Source organism: Chrysoperla carnea, chromosome 3, assembly GCF_905475395.1.
Source record: "Chrysoperla carnea chromosome 3, inChrCarn1.1, whole genome shotgun sequence".
NCBI classification, from domain to species: Eukaryota; Metazoa; Arthropoda; class Insecta; order Neuroptera; family Chrysopidae; genus Chrysoperla; species Chrysoperla carnea.
Genome location: NC_058339.1, coordinates 26746970 through 26764719, shown reverse-complemented (window position 1 = coordinate 26764719; position 17750 = coordinate 26746970). Strand labels below are relative to the sequence as shown.

Genomic DNA, 17750 nt, shown 5'->3' with positions numbered 1-17750 from the left:
TTATGAATTATTTTTGAAGAAAGTTGGAATCGCTCAACGAAGCGAATGGGTAACGAATAGTATTCTATATTTGTATAATATAAAGAGAAATTCACATATTCAATATAAAACACCCAGGCTCAGGGGAAGATACTTTATTATATTAAATAAGTAATCAACAAGAAAAGAAAATAATTTGCAAGAAAAATTCATTCCATTTAAAAAAAAAATTATGCTGAGTAACCGGTATTCTATTAATTTATAGTCGGAAGATGTGAGATATGAGAAGAATGTTTTAATCTTCTTTTTCCTTCCTTGATAATTCTAAGTGTAGGGTGTGTTATTGCATGAAAAAAAAAAACAAAACAGGAATTTTTGTTGTTTAAAATTTAAGTGGAAAATATTATTTTACATTTAAAGTAGCAATAATTATTTATATAGGAAGTATTTTTTATATTCCAACGAAACTACAAAGCCTTTTTTAATAAGCTTAGCTCGTAAAAAATGTAGTAAACAAAAAGAGCCGAAGGTGTTTGTGACATACAGAAGACCTATTTTCCTTTCGCTTTAAATTATGTTAAACATTTTTTTTTAAATTCTATTGACTTGGATCGGTTTCTATCTGACGACCGCATGAAGAGAGAGCACTGTAACCACAAAACCATTTCGTTATTGACAATACTATTAATGTTTCAGTATAATAATCACTGTTGAAAACTTTTTTTTCAAGCACCCATCCGTACGATAAGAAACATAGCTCAAAAATAAAAACTGTCGTTAATGCATAGTCGATACTCTTCTTTGTGTCACAAATAGTCAACTTAATATAACTAAATATTAAATAAAAAAATTAATATCATTTTACGACAGAAAATCTCGTTTATTTCGGTAAGCGTAGAATAAAAACTCTGCATATCAGAAACAGTTTTCGTTGGGTTATTATTTAGAAAAAAAGATACCTATAACGACTCAACTGAACACGGTTTTTTTTTTTTTTAACGACTCTTTAATTAGATTTTATAGAGCCATACAAGCCAAACAATAGCCAGAATTTAATTTTTAATTATAACATTACTGCAAAGCAGAGTTTTCTATAAGTCGGATTGTTTTAAATGGAATAAAATATAAGGCGAATATTATTTATATAAAAATAAATATTGTAGGTTTTCAAATTAGTTAATATTTGGCACTAGTGGAAAAATTTGATGATAAATATGCAAAAGTATAACACAAAGCTTTTCATTGAATAAACAATTATTCAATTTTTCCACTAATTACATAAAATATTCGCTGTTATAGTATTTGCAGCTAGATAAATCCTCAATTGGTTTTGAAACCTTACGAAATTTAAGGATATTTTCCACTAATAAATATACCACTTTTAGGCATTGATGACATGAATCAAAATACTTTCTAAATTTTTTGGTTCAAGTCGGATAAGCAATTTTTTCTTCTCCAAAACAATTCGTCTAATCAATCCGTTTTCAATGATCTTATGTAAGTTTTTGATTTCTAAAGGATTTTATTGATCGATAGATACACATGTTATTTAGAATATGTGGAAATAAGATATTGAATCAAAAATTGTTTTCTGTATGTGAATTTTTATTTTTGTTATCCTAGAATAAAAATAATAAATTAGACTACCCAACTTAAATTTAATTAATTTATTCGTTATCATCAATTATATTATCGTCCCTTTTTAATAAAAATTCAATTCAAGTGTAATAACATAATTTATATTCAATTAACTAACTCCAATATTTTATAATTTAAAAAAATATATGTATTATTTATAATTTATTTCCTAAAGTGTTAATTAACAGTTCTTTTGTTAAAAACCCTTATAATATTGTATCATTTACCCTTCATACTAGTAATAATACATTTATACGACATATAGATAAAATATTTTATTATGGACAAAAATCATTATATAATCTTAAATGACAACAGTAAATATGGACGTTGCTGGTATTATGTGGTTTTCTAAAACAGCAGATCAAACGGAATCGGATCTCTTCAAAAAAATTTTCATAATTAGAGAAAGGACATTTTAAATAAAATATAGGCAAACAAACTATAATTGCTTACCCGTAGGTATATATTTAACATATGGGAGCATGTCAAATTTGAGTGCTAAAATATTTCAATGTTTCGGTTATTTTTTTCTTTAAATTCCTGAACTATTCTCAAAAAATCGAGATTATATACTGGCCATGCTTGTTAAAAATTGGCAGTACATAGTTGTTGTGGTACTGAAGTCGTGTGATTGCGACCCCTGTAGTCCATACGACTAACTTCCCAGACGGGGAAAAAACGTTAAAAAAAAAGGTTTTGTTAGCCTTCATAGATTAGTCTTCGAACATGTACTGCAGCTTATGCTGGAACGATCATTATCTCCATAGATAAATGATGTGTTATCCACTTTACAGATTCAGTTTTTCCAGTTTTTTTATTACCATTAAAAAACGACTCAACTAATTCTGCTGAAAACTCTTTCAGTTCTTAAATACGTTATTCTTAAATACGCGATTACGCGCCGAATAAGCCCAGTGTTCATGTCATAACTGGTTCGCAAGATTATTTTTTAAAATCGGATAAGTAGTGTGCTCAAAAATCAGTGATGGATTACCGCCTAGGCTCGTGAGGCCCGGGCCTAGGGCGGCACAATTTGGGGGCGGCAAATTTTTCAGAATGTCAAAATTTTAAATCTGATAAAATGTAACGACAATACATTTTAAGAATCTATTCGAATTTTTTTTATATAAATTTACAAATAAATTTCTATGAAATAGAAATGGAATTTATTTTCTGATTAACTTTTTTATTTGTGAGTGCAATACTGATAATGTATTGCACTCACATTGAGTTTGGGTAACACAGTGAGAACGTTACATATATAATATATAGCTGGGAACTACCCGCTTTGCTGGGCAACTTCCCCACTTGCACCCCTCCCTCCACATTTCCTTGCGTTGGATAACATTTTTGTAATGTACACGTCATGCTCTTTTATTTGATACCCCACTTAGGTATATTTGTAAATATTCGATATTTCCTTCCCACTTTATCGCTACACCTTTCTACCCTCCGAAGGTTAAAAAAATTTCTAAATGTAATTTAAAACATTCTGACCAAGTTTTGAACTATTAAAAGCCATAATTGAAAAATATGAATTTTTTATTCATGAACACCCCCGCAACCCCCCTTGTGTGTTTCGTAAAATCCGTTCTTAGCTGACCTCTACTTGGCAAAAGGAATATTCCTGCCAATTTTCAAGTCTCTAGGTCTTATAGTTCCAGAGATATCGTGATGAGTGACTATCTATATCTATAGAAAGTCTCCTATATATTTATAGATTTACAGAAAACAAGAGCGCTGCGCGTAGCATGTAATGACAGTGATTTGACTCTGCTTTGTTTTACGTATAAAACTAAGCGTCGCGCTGTATACAAGACGCATAAATTTTTTTAGTTTTACGAAAGCCGTGCAAGTGTAAAAGTCTCATAATATTATTATTGTGTTTCTTACCATTGAAAAATTCAATTATTACTTTGAGTTATCCATTTTTTTAACGAAGTTGTCGAGGTTCTCTGAATTTAATTTTTTTATTAGCAATGAGAATGAATTCAAGATGTTTATCCAAATGTAGACATTGCTCTACGTATTTTTTTGAGTATTCCGGCTACGAACTGTTCAGGAGAAAGATCTTCTTCCACCTTGAAAAGAGTAAAAACGTATTTACGCGCAAGTATGGGCCAAGAGAGACTCAATGCTTTAGCACTACTGTCAATTGAAGCTCAACTTGTTCAAGAAATTGATTACAACGACATAGTTGATGATTTTGCTCAGACGAAAGCAAGAAAGAAGATATTTAAAAATTAAGTTATACATTATATTTTAAGAAAACTGACTGTTGTTTATGTTGTTAATATTTATTTGCATTGTTCAACAATTGTATTTTTATGAAATAAATATTATATCTAAATAATATAAACGGATTCAAAAAAATAAAATTTCATCTTTTAAAAAGGGCGGCTAATCAGACAGGGCCTAGGGCGGCAAAATACTTAATCCGCCACTGTCAAAAATACGGATTTTCATACAAACTTTCACCCTCTTAAGTGTAGAATTGCGAAAAATACTTTCTTATCATTCCTTGCATCCTTGCATTCGTCATTCAAGGAACACATTCACAAAGTTTCAGATCGTTACAATCAGCGGCTTAGGCTGTGAGTTGATTCGTCAGTCAATCAATCAGTCATTAAGGATAAAGCATTTTATATGTATATAAAAGATATAATAATTTTTTATAATTTTATTGCATTTCTAAACTTTACAAATATTAAGTTAAAAAAAAAAAAAAAGCATAAAAGGCATACGCTATAATGTACGTCCTTTCAGTAGCTATTTTAAAGGATACTGAAAATATGGTTACAATTTATAAGTAAATTATTATTATTTATGATGAATCATTCAAATGTAGACGACGAATATTATTTCTGTTTAAATAAATCTGTTTGAAAATGATTTACACTTACAAATATAAATACAATACATATTATATACATACAATATTAAATGAACTCACGCGGTGTTAATTAAATGGGGTGTCACATCGCACCAAAGGGTGTCATTCATTCGTTCACTTCAAAGTATAGTTATTATTTTCTTTACTTTATCCTTTCATTTTTCATTTTAATAAATCAACTGTAATATTTTTAACTGGAAAGTTATTTTAATATAGGTCCAAAAATTCAAATCATAATTTTCCACATACCTTTACGTTTCATGATCAAGAGACAAGATCGATTTTTAAATCGATAAATGCACGTACGAATGTGTGTTCATTCGTTTGAAAAAAATTTTTTTTGGCAAAAATTTGTTACCGTAGGTGTGAATGTTAAACGCTTACGTTTATCCCGCATCGAAATTAAATTATATTTTTTTACAGTGTGAATACATTGATCTTATAATTTTTTGTAAATCTATGTTTCAGTATCTTCTAAATAATGAGTACTTCTTAAAGTTCCATCTCGGAGAAATCTATGAAAAAATATCATCCATCTTCCGTCTTCCCATAAGATCAATGTTAAATATACCTACTTTTGAACCACCACTAAAATTTTTTGAATTGATTTGGACTTAGTCCAATTTCATTTAAAAGAAAAAAGAAGCCTTTTATCCAAAATTGCCCTGGCACTCGTACATTCTCAAGTATAAAAAATATTTTCTTAAATATTTGATTCCTATTGATTGGAGGTTTGAGTGATTATAGATTTCCTAATTGAGCACAATAAAATGGCTCATAAAACAACGTGAAATGATTTAAACAAAAATTCTTGAGTCCAGGGTTGATCTTGAACCCTGTATTGTAGCATATAAGAGAAACAAGTTCATTCTAAATTAAAAACAAGTGAAAACAAACAATTGACTAAGTTAATTGTTGAAATACCATGTAAAGACAGTGTTGATTACGCAATCGTTTTTTTTACATACATATCGAGTAAACAGTGATGTTTACGAAAAAAGGTTTCAAACAAAAGTTGTTTATTTTTTTATAAGGGACATTTTTTACAATTGAACTTTTGTTCTATCTCTAACGGTTTACAAAATGGGTCTTACGGACTCAAGACCCACTTTGACCTATGTTGTTCATTTACGAACTCGACGTTTTTGAGCTATCTTGTTGATAGACAGTCGAAAATGGACTAATTAAGTAATTTTTTGAACGCCTTTACCAAAATTTTGTTCGTAGCTTCAATATTTTTAATCGTTACAAACTTGGGACTACACTTTGTATACCTTGATATATTTAATATATACATGGTACCTATATTTAACTTCCTACCAAAAAGGTTACATTTTTATTTGAATGTTAGAATTGTATGAATTTAATATTTTTCTCTATTTTTTTTCTATATAATTCTTCTGTATAAACCTATATATCCTTATTGAATATAAAAAGAACACGAATCATATTTTTATTGAAACAACTTACAATAATCAAATTGACATTTTGACAAATTTTAAATAAATATGTTTTCTTTACTTTGCAGGTACAGCACTAATGCGAATTGTCGAAGTTTACAAAGAAATACAAGAACAACAAATGAACATTGTAAGTACAGTATTTATATATTTACTTTTAAACTTTGAACAAATGTATGAAAACTTTTACATACCACATCATAAGTTTTGAAACACTGTGTATATACGGATATTATAGTACAGTGTGATTTAAAAAAAAAAAAAAAAAAAAAAAAAACAAGTGAAAAAACAAAAAATTGACTGAGTTAATTGTTGAAATACCATGCATAAGTAGTGTTTATTACTCTATCATACATACTACAATTTACGCCTAATTTGCGCCTTCACGGGTAAACATTTTTTACATTTATAGTTTTGTTCTATCTCTAAGGGTTTACAAGACCCAATTGACCTATGATGCTTATTTACGAACCTGAGATCACTTTATACGTCCTGAGGACGCTGTTTCGAAATTTCAGCTTGATATCTTTTTTCGTTTTTGAGTTATCGTGTCCACAGACGGACGGACGGGCAACCGGAAATGGACTAATTAAGTGATTTTATGAACACCTATACCAAAATTTTGTTGGTAGCATCAATATTTTTACAAACTTGGGACTAAACTTAGTATACCTTGCATATTACATATATGCATGGTATAAAAATAATGACAAAAATTTAGCTGTAAGTCGTAAATCGCGATTTTGAACGCCAATTTTGACCATCGTAAAATAAAAATAAAAATAATTTACGCAAATTACAAAAATTGTATTTTCAAGTAAATTAAAAATTGCATTTTTATAAAAAATAAGCACTCTAAGATGACGTCTATTTAGTCATCACATTTCAAAGGATTTGAACCAACTATGGCCAGTTCTCTGCTCGTTCGGTGCTTGAAGTGGCGAATATACGTTATCCTGGTACAGCTTTTCAGTTCTTTTCTGATACATTTCTTTCCAGATGAACACACAAGGAAAAGTCTTAAGATTGTTAGATCAGACTAATTTATAACTTACGTAACAAACTTCAGTTATTTAAAAATACGCTCCACAATTTCTTTGCTCCACCTTGTAAAATCCGGAAAGTTATTCATTAACAGTATTCTCTTTTCCTTGAATGACACTATATTCTTACGTGTTTACCATGTTTGTTAAAAGCTTATATGAGATTGTTTTAAGATGAAAGGAATTTTAAATAAAAAGTAAATATGACAATGATTTCCCAAGGTTCTCCTTGAGTTGTAGAAGAATATATGTAAGTATATGTGATGTTACCACAAACGCAAAAGATTTTATAAATAAAATTGATCACTAGGGAGTTTTCTTTCAACAAATAGAATTAACCCAGGAAGAACACACAAACATACAGTCGATTAAGAGCCAGGCCAAAAAAAAATATTCGTTGAATTTACTAAAGCAAATAATTTGAGGTTTGGTTATAGTAGTTGTGTACGCACACATACTGCGGTCAGTGAAGCAAACGATAGATCAGATATATGCTATCGCAATGTTTAAGTTTTACGTGGTACTAAAATGAATTTACTAAAGCTGAAAACTGTTATACTGATTGTATATTGCATATAAATAACAATTATTATTGTCAGTCAGTTAGGTGTTAAAACAGGGCTGGTCAGTCAGCCCTTATTTATGAACAATAAATAGATAAAATTCATTTATGATTTCCGTGGTATTTAAATGAATTTTCAGCTATAATAAATTCATTTACATACCACGGAAATCATAAATGAATCTTATCTATTTATTGTTCATAAATAAGGGCTTACTGACTAGCCCTGTCCTACCGTTTAACTGACTGACTGTCATAACTGTTTTTTATATGCAATATACAAGCTGTATAACAATTTTCAGCTTTCATATATTCATTTAAATATCACGAAATCATAAATGAATCTTATCTATTTATTGTTCATAAATAAGGGCTGACTGACCAGCGCTGTTCTAATACCTAACTGACTGACAATCATAACTATTATTTATATTCAATAATCAATCTATATAACAATTTTCAGTTTTAGAAAATTCATTTTAGTACCTCGTAAAACTTTACCGTTTCATTAGCATATATCTGATCTCTGTTCTATCGTTCGCTTGACAGATCACAGTATGTGTGTGTACACAACTACTATAAACAAACATCAAATGATCAACTTTAGTAAATTCAACGAATTGTTTTTTGCCCTGGCTCTTTCATCATAGATATGTAGTAGGCAAATTGATGAAGTAAAGTAGTATGTGCTATATTTTGATGTTTGTTGAAATTCCGCAAGCAGGTGTACATACATACATACATACATACATACATTTTCAAATAATCAAATATTTCGTTATTGTTTTAGTATAAAGCGAGAATGTTATTTTCAAAAGTAAAGTTTCCATGTGACATAGTGTTCAACATGATTCATATATCAAACGAAAACACAATGCATAGTTGTTACATAGCTACATCCCACCTATAGATGGGGGTTTATGATTTCATAGAAAAAATGGAGCGTAGGTAAAAAAAAATTTTCAGAATATGAGCCTAGTACTTCTTGCGGAAGTATATTAAAGCGTAATTAATTTTTTCTTTTTAATATTCTGGAAAGTTGATAGTATTAGCCATAATAGGGTCGTACGGTATGATAAACAGTTTGCTTTTTATGATTTCTGATTATCTGCGTATTAACACTTGTTTTCTTCTAAAGTGCTAAAATAATTAATAATATATCTATGGTCTCATAAAAAAATGATTTTTATAACATTATAACGAATATTTCGACGAAAAAATAGGAAGAAATATATTGACAGTCATAGGGACTGCCGATAGATGTGAAAACTTTTTAGTATTAAAATTTGAAATTTCATAATATTTGAATGAAAATTATCAACATCAATCTGGTTTTTACATCTATTGACACTATGAACAACAATTATATGCATATTTATATGGTTTTTTATTATTTAAATATATTACGGGCTGTACAAGATTATGACAAAATATAAATACAATTCAATTGAAATAACAATTAATATACAATCACATAATTTGTGGATAGTTTTTGTATTTACATAAATTTCAATGTACTTGTTATTTACGCAGCACTAATGTTACACAATACGTCAGCTGTATAGTTACAGATATACTGCTATAAGCTTGTCGGCGCGCGCACAGCATGTCGGTAACGCGAACCCATAACATTTTTCCTTACCAAAAGTGCCCAACATCGCTAAAGAAGTTTTCACTTTAAAAATTATGACATTTCAATGTAAATATTATTTCCTGAACATCTCATAATCGAATTTCACAACTTAATAAAGCAATTTTTTTCAAGTTTGAGGTATGTTTTTATAAAAATTTGAACCAAAAATATAGATACGACAACATCTTGTTTTAAAAACATAGCATTTTTTGGCGAATGTTTAAATCGAAATATTTTTCGATTCAGATAATAGTAATCTATTTTGTGTGTTAGTTAATATGAAAATATGTAGGTACATACTAGTAGACATATGATATTTGTATGCAAAATATTCATCAAAATATATTTTAATGAAATTGTATGCCTTTTTGTACACATAATATCATTTTTAATTTTGATGTTCAATTATTTATGTTAACAAATAAAAAAGCTAAAACAAATACGATTATGTTGCAATGAAAATATAGAAGGTGTCCAAAAATTAACTCACGTTTTAGACTTGAAATAATTATGTAATTTCCTTTAAAAAAGATAGTCTTCAGTGGTAATGCCCTACTAATTTTGATCAAATGTAGGTAGTATCTGACAATCTTTTTTTATCACCTTTGATTTCGTCATTTCCTAATGGCTGAAAAGAATGATCTTTTTTCGCTAATGTGTAAGATCTAGTCAACTATTCTTTGTTTTTTGAACTGCTAAGAAAAATACCACCATTTAAGGCGTTTCGATACCCAAACAAAAGCGTATCAAAACCCTGAAATTAAGTGTGTCAATTAATGAGTGTTTAATACGGCTTCTGTATAAATTTCAAGTCAATTTTCTGTATGGTTTACGATAAATTAAGTATTCAAAACCGCCCTTGTTACATGGTGGTATATGAATGTTGCTCTTAAAAAAGTTCCCCTTTACTTAATCGAATATCAATATTCCTCAATTTTTAAGCTTTATATTATAATCATATTAAAGAACTGAGCATAAAAATGAAAAACTTTTTTTGGTAAAAACACTGACTTTGATAGTTTATTTCTCCTAAATCGTACAGAAAATTGATATAAATTTTTCACAAAAGACGTACAAAAGGATGATTAAGCGATAAATAAAATTTCAAATTTTTGTTTAATTTTTACGGTATCAAAATACCTTAAACTTTATTTAAGAAAACCCGCCTAGATTAAATTTACCTTTCAACTTCTCTCTAGCCACGCAAATCATATGATTTAACGAAATTTTGTCCATTTCTGTGTAGTGCTGTAGCAGAATAATAGCATTCAGTTATTCTAGTGGAGTGATGGTTTGTGAGTGTTCATTAAAAAATAATTTGTGTTGAAAATCACGAACAAAAGGGTATTTTAATTGCAACGACTATAATAATTAAAATCACCAATCACTGTGTAATCTAACTACTGGTGACTGCACCTCTATTCGCTCCGAGCGTGAATTTCGTTTCCATGACAACGATACACTACTTTAATTCTAGAATTAATGGATGCATATATAATTGTGTGGATTGCATTGAAAACTTACATTTAAAATTTAATATTCTTGTTTCACAAATTTAAATAAATAATTACGATAATTAACATTTGAAAAATAATATTTGTACAATTTGATTTCTTATTTTCACAATTTTTAATGCATTAAGTTTAATTAATTAGTGTTTTTCAATCATTTTAATTTGACAGTTTCTATATCATTAACATGTAAATAATTGCAAATTAGTCATAACAGCCCACTTTATCTCCAAAATTTTTCACTTAAAGCGCTGGCATCGATTTTATTATCCCCACCATGACTACGCACACAACGAATATATTATAAATACGAAAGTAAGCATGTTTGTTTGTTTATTTGTTACGCTTTCACGCTAAAACTATCGAATAGTTTTTAATGAAACTGTACAGCAATACAGCTCATACTTCAGAATAACACATGAAATATAATTTATAAAGATATTCATAAAAAAAAAAATTTTAAATTACATAAATTACAGATTTCTGTAAAAATAGTCAATATAAAATATTTTACGGCCATCTTTTCTGATATACTTAATGAATAATTACGACTGTTATACATTTAAAAAAATAGAAAACCATACATATATTTTACCTGTGTAAAACAATCCTTACCATTATTTCGAGTGTTAAAGAAAGAGGATAAGCGAAAGTAATTACCTTTACTTTTAAATCCAACGAAGCGATTGGATGTCACTCTAGTATATTAATAATTATTTTTCATTTATTAAGCGTACGTTTACCATAATTTTTTCATTCCACAAACGTTAGAATTTTCTCAATTATTGTTTCTTTTAAACTTTACAATTTTTTTTAATTTTTTCACAACACATGTCTAATATTAATAAATTAATTATTTTTGATAGTGAAGTCAATATTTAATAAATATCAGAAGAAAAATACCTATCAATTGAGCAATTATTTAAAGAATATTGAAGGTTTGAGTTGCGTATAGATATAGATTTAAAATTTTGAGATACAGTTAAGTCGAAAAGATCAAATTACTCATCGTTTACACATCCGTATTATCATTAGAAGTACATTTGTTTGCAAGTTACAAAGTCTCTAGCGTAATTAGAATTAAAAATAATCATCGAAGAGGTTAACATTTTCCTTGTTTTGCTCAGCAAAATATCTAGAACTTATCGGCTTACATTGTGTTTTTTGGAACTCAAAGATGGAAATTTTAATAGAAATGGTCATACAAATGTTATTATTAATAGCACCTTAACTAAAAGCCATGTTTAATGAGAAGGTAGCAGCAGGTGTTTTAAAATCCTAAAAATTTAAAAATGTTTTACTTCTTTGCGCTTCCACCATAAAATTATTGTTGTTCTTTAACCAGCGAAATCAGTGCTTTTGCCATTTGAGGGGATAATAGACAATCTGCGCAAGATATCCACACTAGTTTTTATACGAATGTTGGATTAGTTCTCTTTTCGTGCACGATGTACCGTACCGTGGAACTATAAATAAACACAAGTAATTTTTTTCGCACACAAGTCAGAAGATATTGTTTTAATAAATTCTAAAAAACAATTAGTTGAGCCGATGCGATGTACGTCTTATAATAATTAGGCTATGCAGTTTTAAGTATTGATTTGCAATGAAAAAGTTTTAATAAAATTTTATTTTACAAAAATTTTATCGTAAAAGTTGCGTTTAAAAGAAAGTACCTAAGATACATTAAATAAATTAAAAGTGATTCAAAACTAATCAATCGATTCCATTAGTGGAAGATCAATGACTAAAATACATAAACATTTTAATAAAATAGCAGATATTATTAACAGATAGGAGATTATTTTCTTCATCCGGATTTACAAAATCGAAAGTTTTATGATTTTCTTACATTTTAAGGTGCCAATGCAGAAATAACTTTTTTTTAAGTGCATTATAAAAGATTATTTTGAATCTAAATTTAAAAAAAAAATTTGCTGAAAAGTATGTGACGACACAAAAGGGGGAAGGTGTATCAGAAATGTGACAAATATGGAGGAGAGAATAAAAAATCATAAAATTTGTGGGACGTTATTTTGGAGAGCCCCCTATGTTTTTTTGGCCAAACTATAAGTATTACGCTAAGTATATTTGTATAATTACATAGAGAACGGTGAAACAGAAACAAAAATCATCAAACTTAAATAATAACTTAACTTTTCGCAAACTTTTTGATGATTGACGTGCTTTGCGACAGTTGTTATTTGATTATTATTATTGTTATCCAAGTGTCACAAAACACGCCAGCCTTCAAAAAGTTTCCGAAAACTTAAGTAATTATTTGAATTTGAGTTTTGTTTTTGTTTGTCCGTTTAGTGGAAAATCGACGTAATAATTTATAATTATCAGAAAATTATGCGACTGACTTCTAAAAGCCTTGCTCTTATTTGTGCACTTTTATCAATATTACTTAAATTTAAAGATACTGCAGCAATTGGTTTTTATTTACTTTTTTTTTAAATTACAAATCACGTACATCATGTACCTACATACATACAAACGCGTACAGGGTGTTCTAATTTATAACAGCACGACAATATCAAAAGGTAGATAACACTAAAATAATGGTAATTTATGGTGGTGAATTTATATCCAAGAAAGCGTTTTTTTCTAGATATACGGTGTTTAAAATTTGAGGAATAATGGATATTATTGTAAATATTGCCAAAATATCTGTTTAGAAAAGTTGAAAATTTTTGACATAATGCACGTAATATCTTTATACCGATTGTAAGCTATCTCGTTAGCCATATAAAATAAGGAGAGTTTTTATAGACGTTCTTATGTATAAAACAAAGAGGGAATAGGTACTGTGTGCTGTATGTGATTGGTATTGTATGTGTACAACTTCAAGTGATGTGTCTGACCAGCTGGGTTCATGTATGCATATACAATCCCTCTTTGTTTTATACATAAGAACGTCCGTAAAAATTCTTCTTACTTCATATAATATAAATGGCTAACGACATGGTTTACAAATTGTATATGCAATTATCATAACATCATTGTATTTGCATGACAATACTGTATTAGCAAGTCATTGGCGCTGGAGACTTTTTTTTAAATGGGGTGATATAGCCCTATCTCTATCACTGGTTTTCGCAATTTATCATAATTAGCCTTAAATTATGAAGGATCTTTAGCCCATATTGTCCATAATTTCCATTGTTTCTAACTAAGCGTTTTGCCAATATTCATAAAAATATCATTTTTCTTCCAAAAATCTCCTATATCTAAAAAAGGCGGCTTACCCTGCTATAAGTGTATTAAAAAATTATCATTATTTTAACGTTATCTGTATAGATAGATATTATACTCTTTACTTTTCAATTCAATTGCTTTAAGAACAAAGTTCAAATACAACAAAAAAACAACATCCTATAAAACTTTTCAATTACTTACATTAAAACTAATAAAAGTATGTGTTTTTTCTCTTGAATATCATAACATTATTTAAAAAAATTGTTTTTATTTTATAAATTATTTTATTTATTTATGGATCTCGTTTTACAAACTACACGTTATATTTTTTAACGTGGATAAATAAGTTCTTCAAGATAACAACCATCTGTTTTTTAGTATTTAATCATAAATTTTTCAGCCTTTTTTCAAAAGTTTTCGTTCAATTTAATTTAAAAACAAGTAAAAACAAACAATTGGCTGAGTTAATTGTTGAAATACCATGTATAGACAATGTTGATTACGCAATTGTTTGTTTTTACGTCATTTTTCAAGGTAGTCACCCATACACAACTGATACTCCCATATAATACATACTATAAAATTTGCGGCTAAGCAGTGATATTAACGAAAAAATGTTTCAACCAAAATTGGTTATTTTTTTATAAGGAATATTTTTTTCATCTCAACTTTTGTTCTATCTCTAACGGTTTACAAAATGGATCCTACGGACCCAAAACCCGACTGACCTATGTTACTCATTTACGAACTCAACCTCTTTTACTTCCTTACCTATAAAAACGTTAAAAATTTGCGCAATTCAGATTCGTCCAAATTCAGGGTGCTTAAATTATTAATTCTGTTGATAATTATTTTAATATGTATTTCTTTTGTTTCAGCTAAAAGCATTTTACGTGGATATGTTGGTGCCATTGGAAACCAATTTGGAAAAAGATACAAAAGTTGTTCAGGTAATTCAAATATTATATTAAAAGCAAATGTTATTCTGCTGCGGCCACCATCTTATCTCACATAAAGACTTAAGAGTTGAAGAAATATGTTTGAGAATATTATAAAATACCCTATTAAAATTATAAATTTTTCATTACAATTGTCAATTTAGAATCGAAATAAACGATATCTACCTCTTGGATGAGGTAGCACCAAGCACGGGCTTGGCCTTGTTTGATAAAATAATGTAAATATAAGGAAAAAACATTTTTAGTTTAGTTTTAAAATCAATTTTGTTTTCCAAACAGTAAATATAAACTTTTTCAGGAATAATACATAAATGATTTTCTAATATGAATTTTATTGTAAAACTTTCTGTAAAAATATCAGTTAGTTGACAAGTAAAAAAAAAAATAGAAAAAAAATGTTGTCGATTTTCAGAATCTAATGTATATATCTAGAATTCTAGACATTTCTATATGTAATATTTTCTATGATTGCGAATGTATATGTATTTTATAGGAATAATATTTACATAATTATGATAATAAGTTGTATATACAATAAATAAAAATATCTATGTACAGATGGTCCATCAAGAAAAAGAAGAAAAACTATACTTATACCGAACATTAACATTTTGTTTGATACCATCACACAGTGTTCAAACATCTTGTCTTTAACCAATTGACTTACTTGTCGCCCTATTAGCTCAGTTGGTTAAGGCGCAATAAATTCTGTCCGCGGTATGCTTATGGTAGCAGGTTCGATTCCCGTTTAGTCTAACAACGGTTGCGTCTAAAAATTTCGAAAATTACTGATTCTAAAATCATTTTGGGACAATTATTAACCGACTTCAAACAAAAAAGGAGGAGGTTATCAATTCGACTGTATTTTTATGTGTGATATACCTCAAAGCTTTCGATTGGATGAACCGATTTTGATGATTCTTTATCTATTTGAAAGTTCGTGCTTTTCGTGTGGTCCATCATTTCATTTTGGTTCAGTTCCGACAACGGCATCCATGAGAAAACTATAAAAGTATTAAATTTGCATTGAATATTCACGACAAGAGGTCGAATAACTCAATATCACGGCAACCGATTTCGATGATTCTTTTTTTAGTGACAAATTAGCTAGTGTACTTCAGATTTATAAAAATCACAAAATAAAAAAATTTAATAAAAAGAAAACCGACTTCAAAAGACAAACTTTTCCAAAACAAATTAATATGCACTAAAAAGTAAAAAAAATAACGATAATATAATGTAGTTAAAATTAATGGTATTTTTGGAGTCGGTATGAGCCAAGCTAATGTAGCAAACTGTTCTGTCAGAATTAACTACAATATATTACTGTTAATTTTTTTTACTTTTTAGTGCATATTAATTTGTTTTGGATAAGTTTTTCTTTTGAATTCGGTTTTCTTTTTGTTAAAAGTTTTCTTTTTTTTTTATATTAAATCATTTTCATATATTTTTCGCAATTTAAGTAGCCAGGCAGTTTCGTCGGTGCCAATTCCCACCAAAAATCATTCTAATTAATAAACAACAAGCGTTTTCAAATCATTTTAGTAGACCTGTAATTTTAATATGATTTAGTTTTATAATTAAATAATGCACTCTTAATTTATCAGACATAAATTCGATTTACTAGGGTTCATCCCTCGTTTGAAATCGCTCTCAGGTGCAAAGCGTACTTCATCCCCACCAAGTTCAAAAAGTTAGAAATATCCGAAATTCAGTCGTCTTAAATGACCACTCAAAATCGCTGTCAGCTTTCGTACCATTAATTAGTATAAGTACGAAGAAATAGTTTTGTATTCATCATATTTGTCGCCCTATTAGCTCAGTTGGTTAAGGCGTAACCAATTTCGTCCGCGTCGCAACAAAATTAATTTAATTAATAGTTTTGATGGACTGGTGTAGTGCATGGTATATGCATGAAGGAGGTGCACTCATCCTATGAAAGTGAGGAGCTGATAAATGAAATTATCAACGGAAAGGTGGTAAAACACATATTTGGTATCACAATGGGCTATATAGTCTAAGTGTGTCCTTCATGGACAGCCAATATCACCCCTTTTCATGGTTTGATTTCTGGGTGCCACAGTGTATTGTACATATTTGTTTGTGAACAGCGAGCGTAGAATAAAATTACATTATAAGCTGCATATATGTGTGTAAGTTGTATAAAGCCGTTTTTCATGACTTATAAAAAGTTTCTTCTTGCTTCTTTTTTGTTACCAAACAACACATGTTTGTTCAACTCACTTAAATACTTACTTTTCTGTATATATACATTTATGAAAAAGTTTCCTTGTGTAATTCTTTGCAAGTTCTTATATATACTCTAAGATTTTCATCCAAATGGTTTGTTATTTTTATTGTGAATGCACATATTTGATTTGTTTCCAATTTTTTAAAGGATTATGTTCTTCAAGCTTTTGTAAAGCTTTCCTGATATTAATATTTGTATCAGTTTTCTCCACTCGATGCACTAATCTCACCTTGTAGACCCGTTAAATAATAATTGAAAGAGAAGCAAACGCGAAAGACATTAATTTTTTGAAAAAAATAACATATTGAAAATAAGTTGATTATTTCATGATTTTTCTCTACGGTGGCGTTACTAAAGCGATATATTGACGTCACTGGCATTTGAATTTACATTTCAAAAATCAATCTTTTTCATGCATGAATTATTAATCTCATCTTCAAAATTTGCTCATTATCTATGATTAAACATTGGCTCTTTTTAGGCTTCATATTAAGGCTGAAATGAAAAAATGATCAACAGTAGACGTTTTTTTGTTAACATAATATAGTACTACCTAATGATTCGTTCAAAAAACGCAATTCTATCTCTTATTTTCACAATTTCTAAGGCAACAAGTT

At 28.7% G+C, this 17750-nt stretch overlaps 1 protein-coding gene across 1 annotated transcript in view; it reads left to right on the top strand.

Moving 5' to 3' along the window:
- LOC123296646 (GATA zinc finger domain-containing protein 14) overlaps window positions 1-17750 on the top strand; it is a 382239-nt gene that overhangs the window by 340260 nt on the left and 24229 nt on the right. The window contains exons 4-5 of the mRNA XM_044878206.1: window positions 6042-6103; window positions 14802-14873. Of these exons, the coding sequence (XP_044734141.1) occupies window positions 6042-6103; window positions 14802-14873 (134 nt within the window). The remainder of the gene's footprint in view (window positions 1-6041; window positions 6104-14801; window positions 14874-17750) is intronic.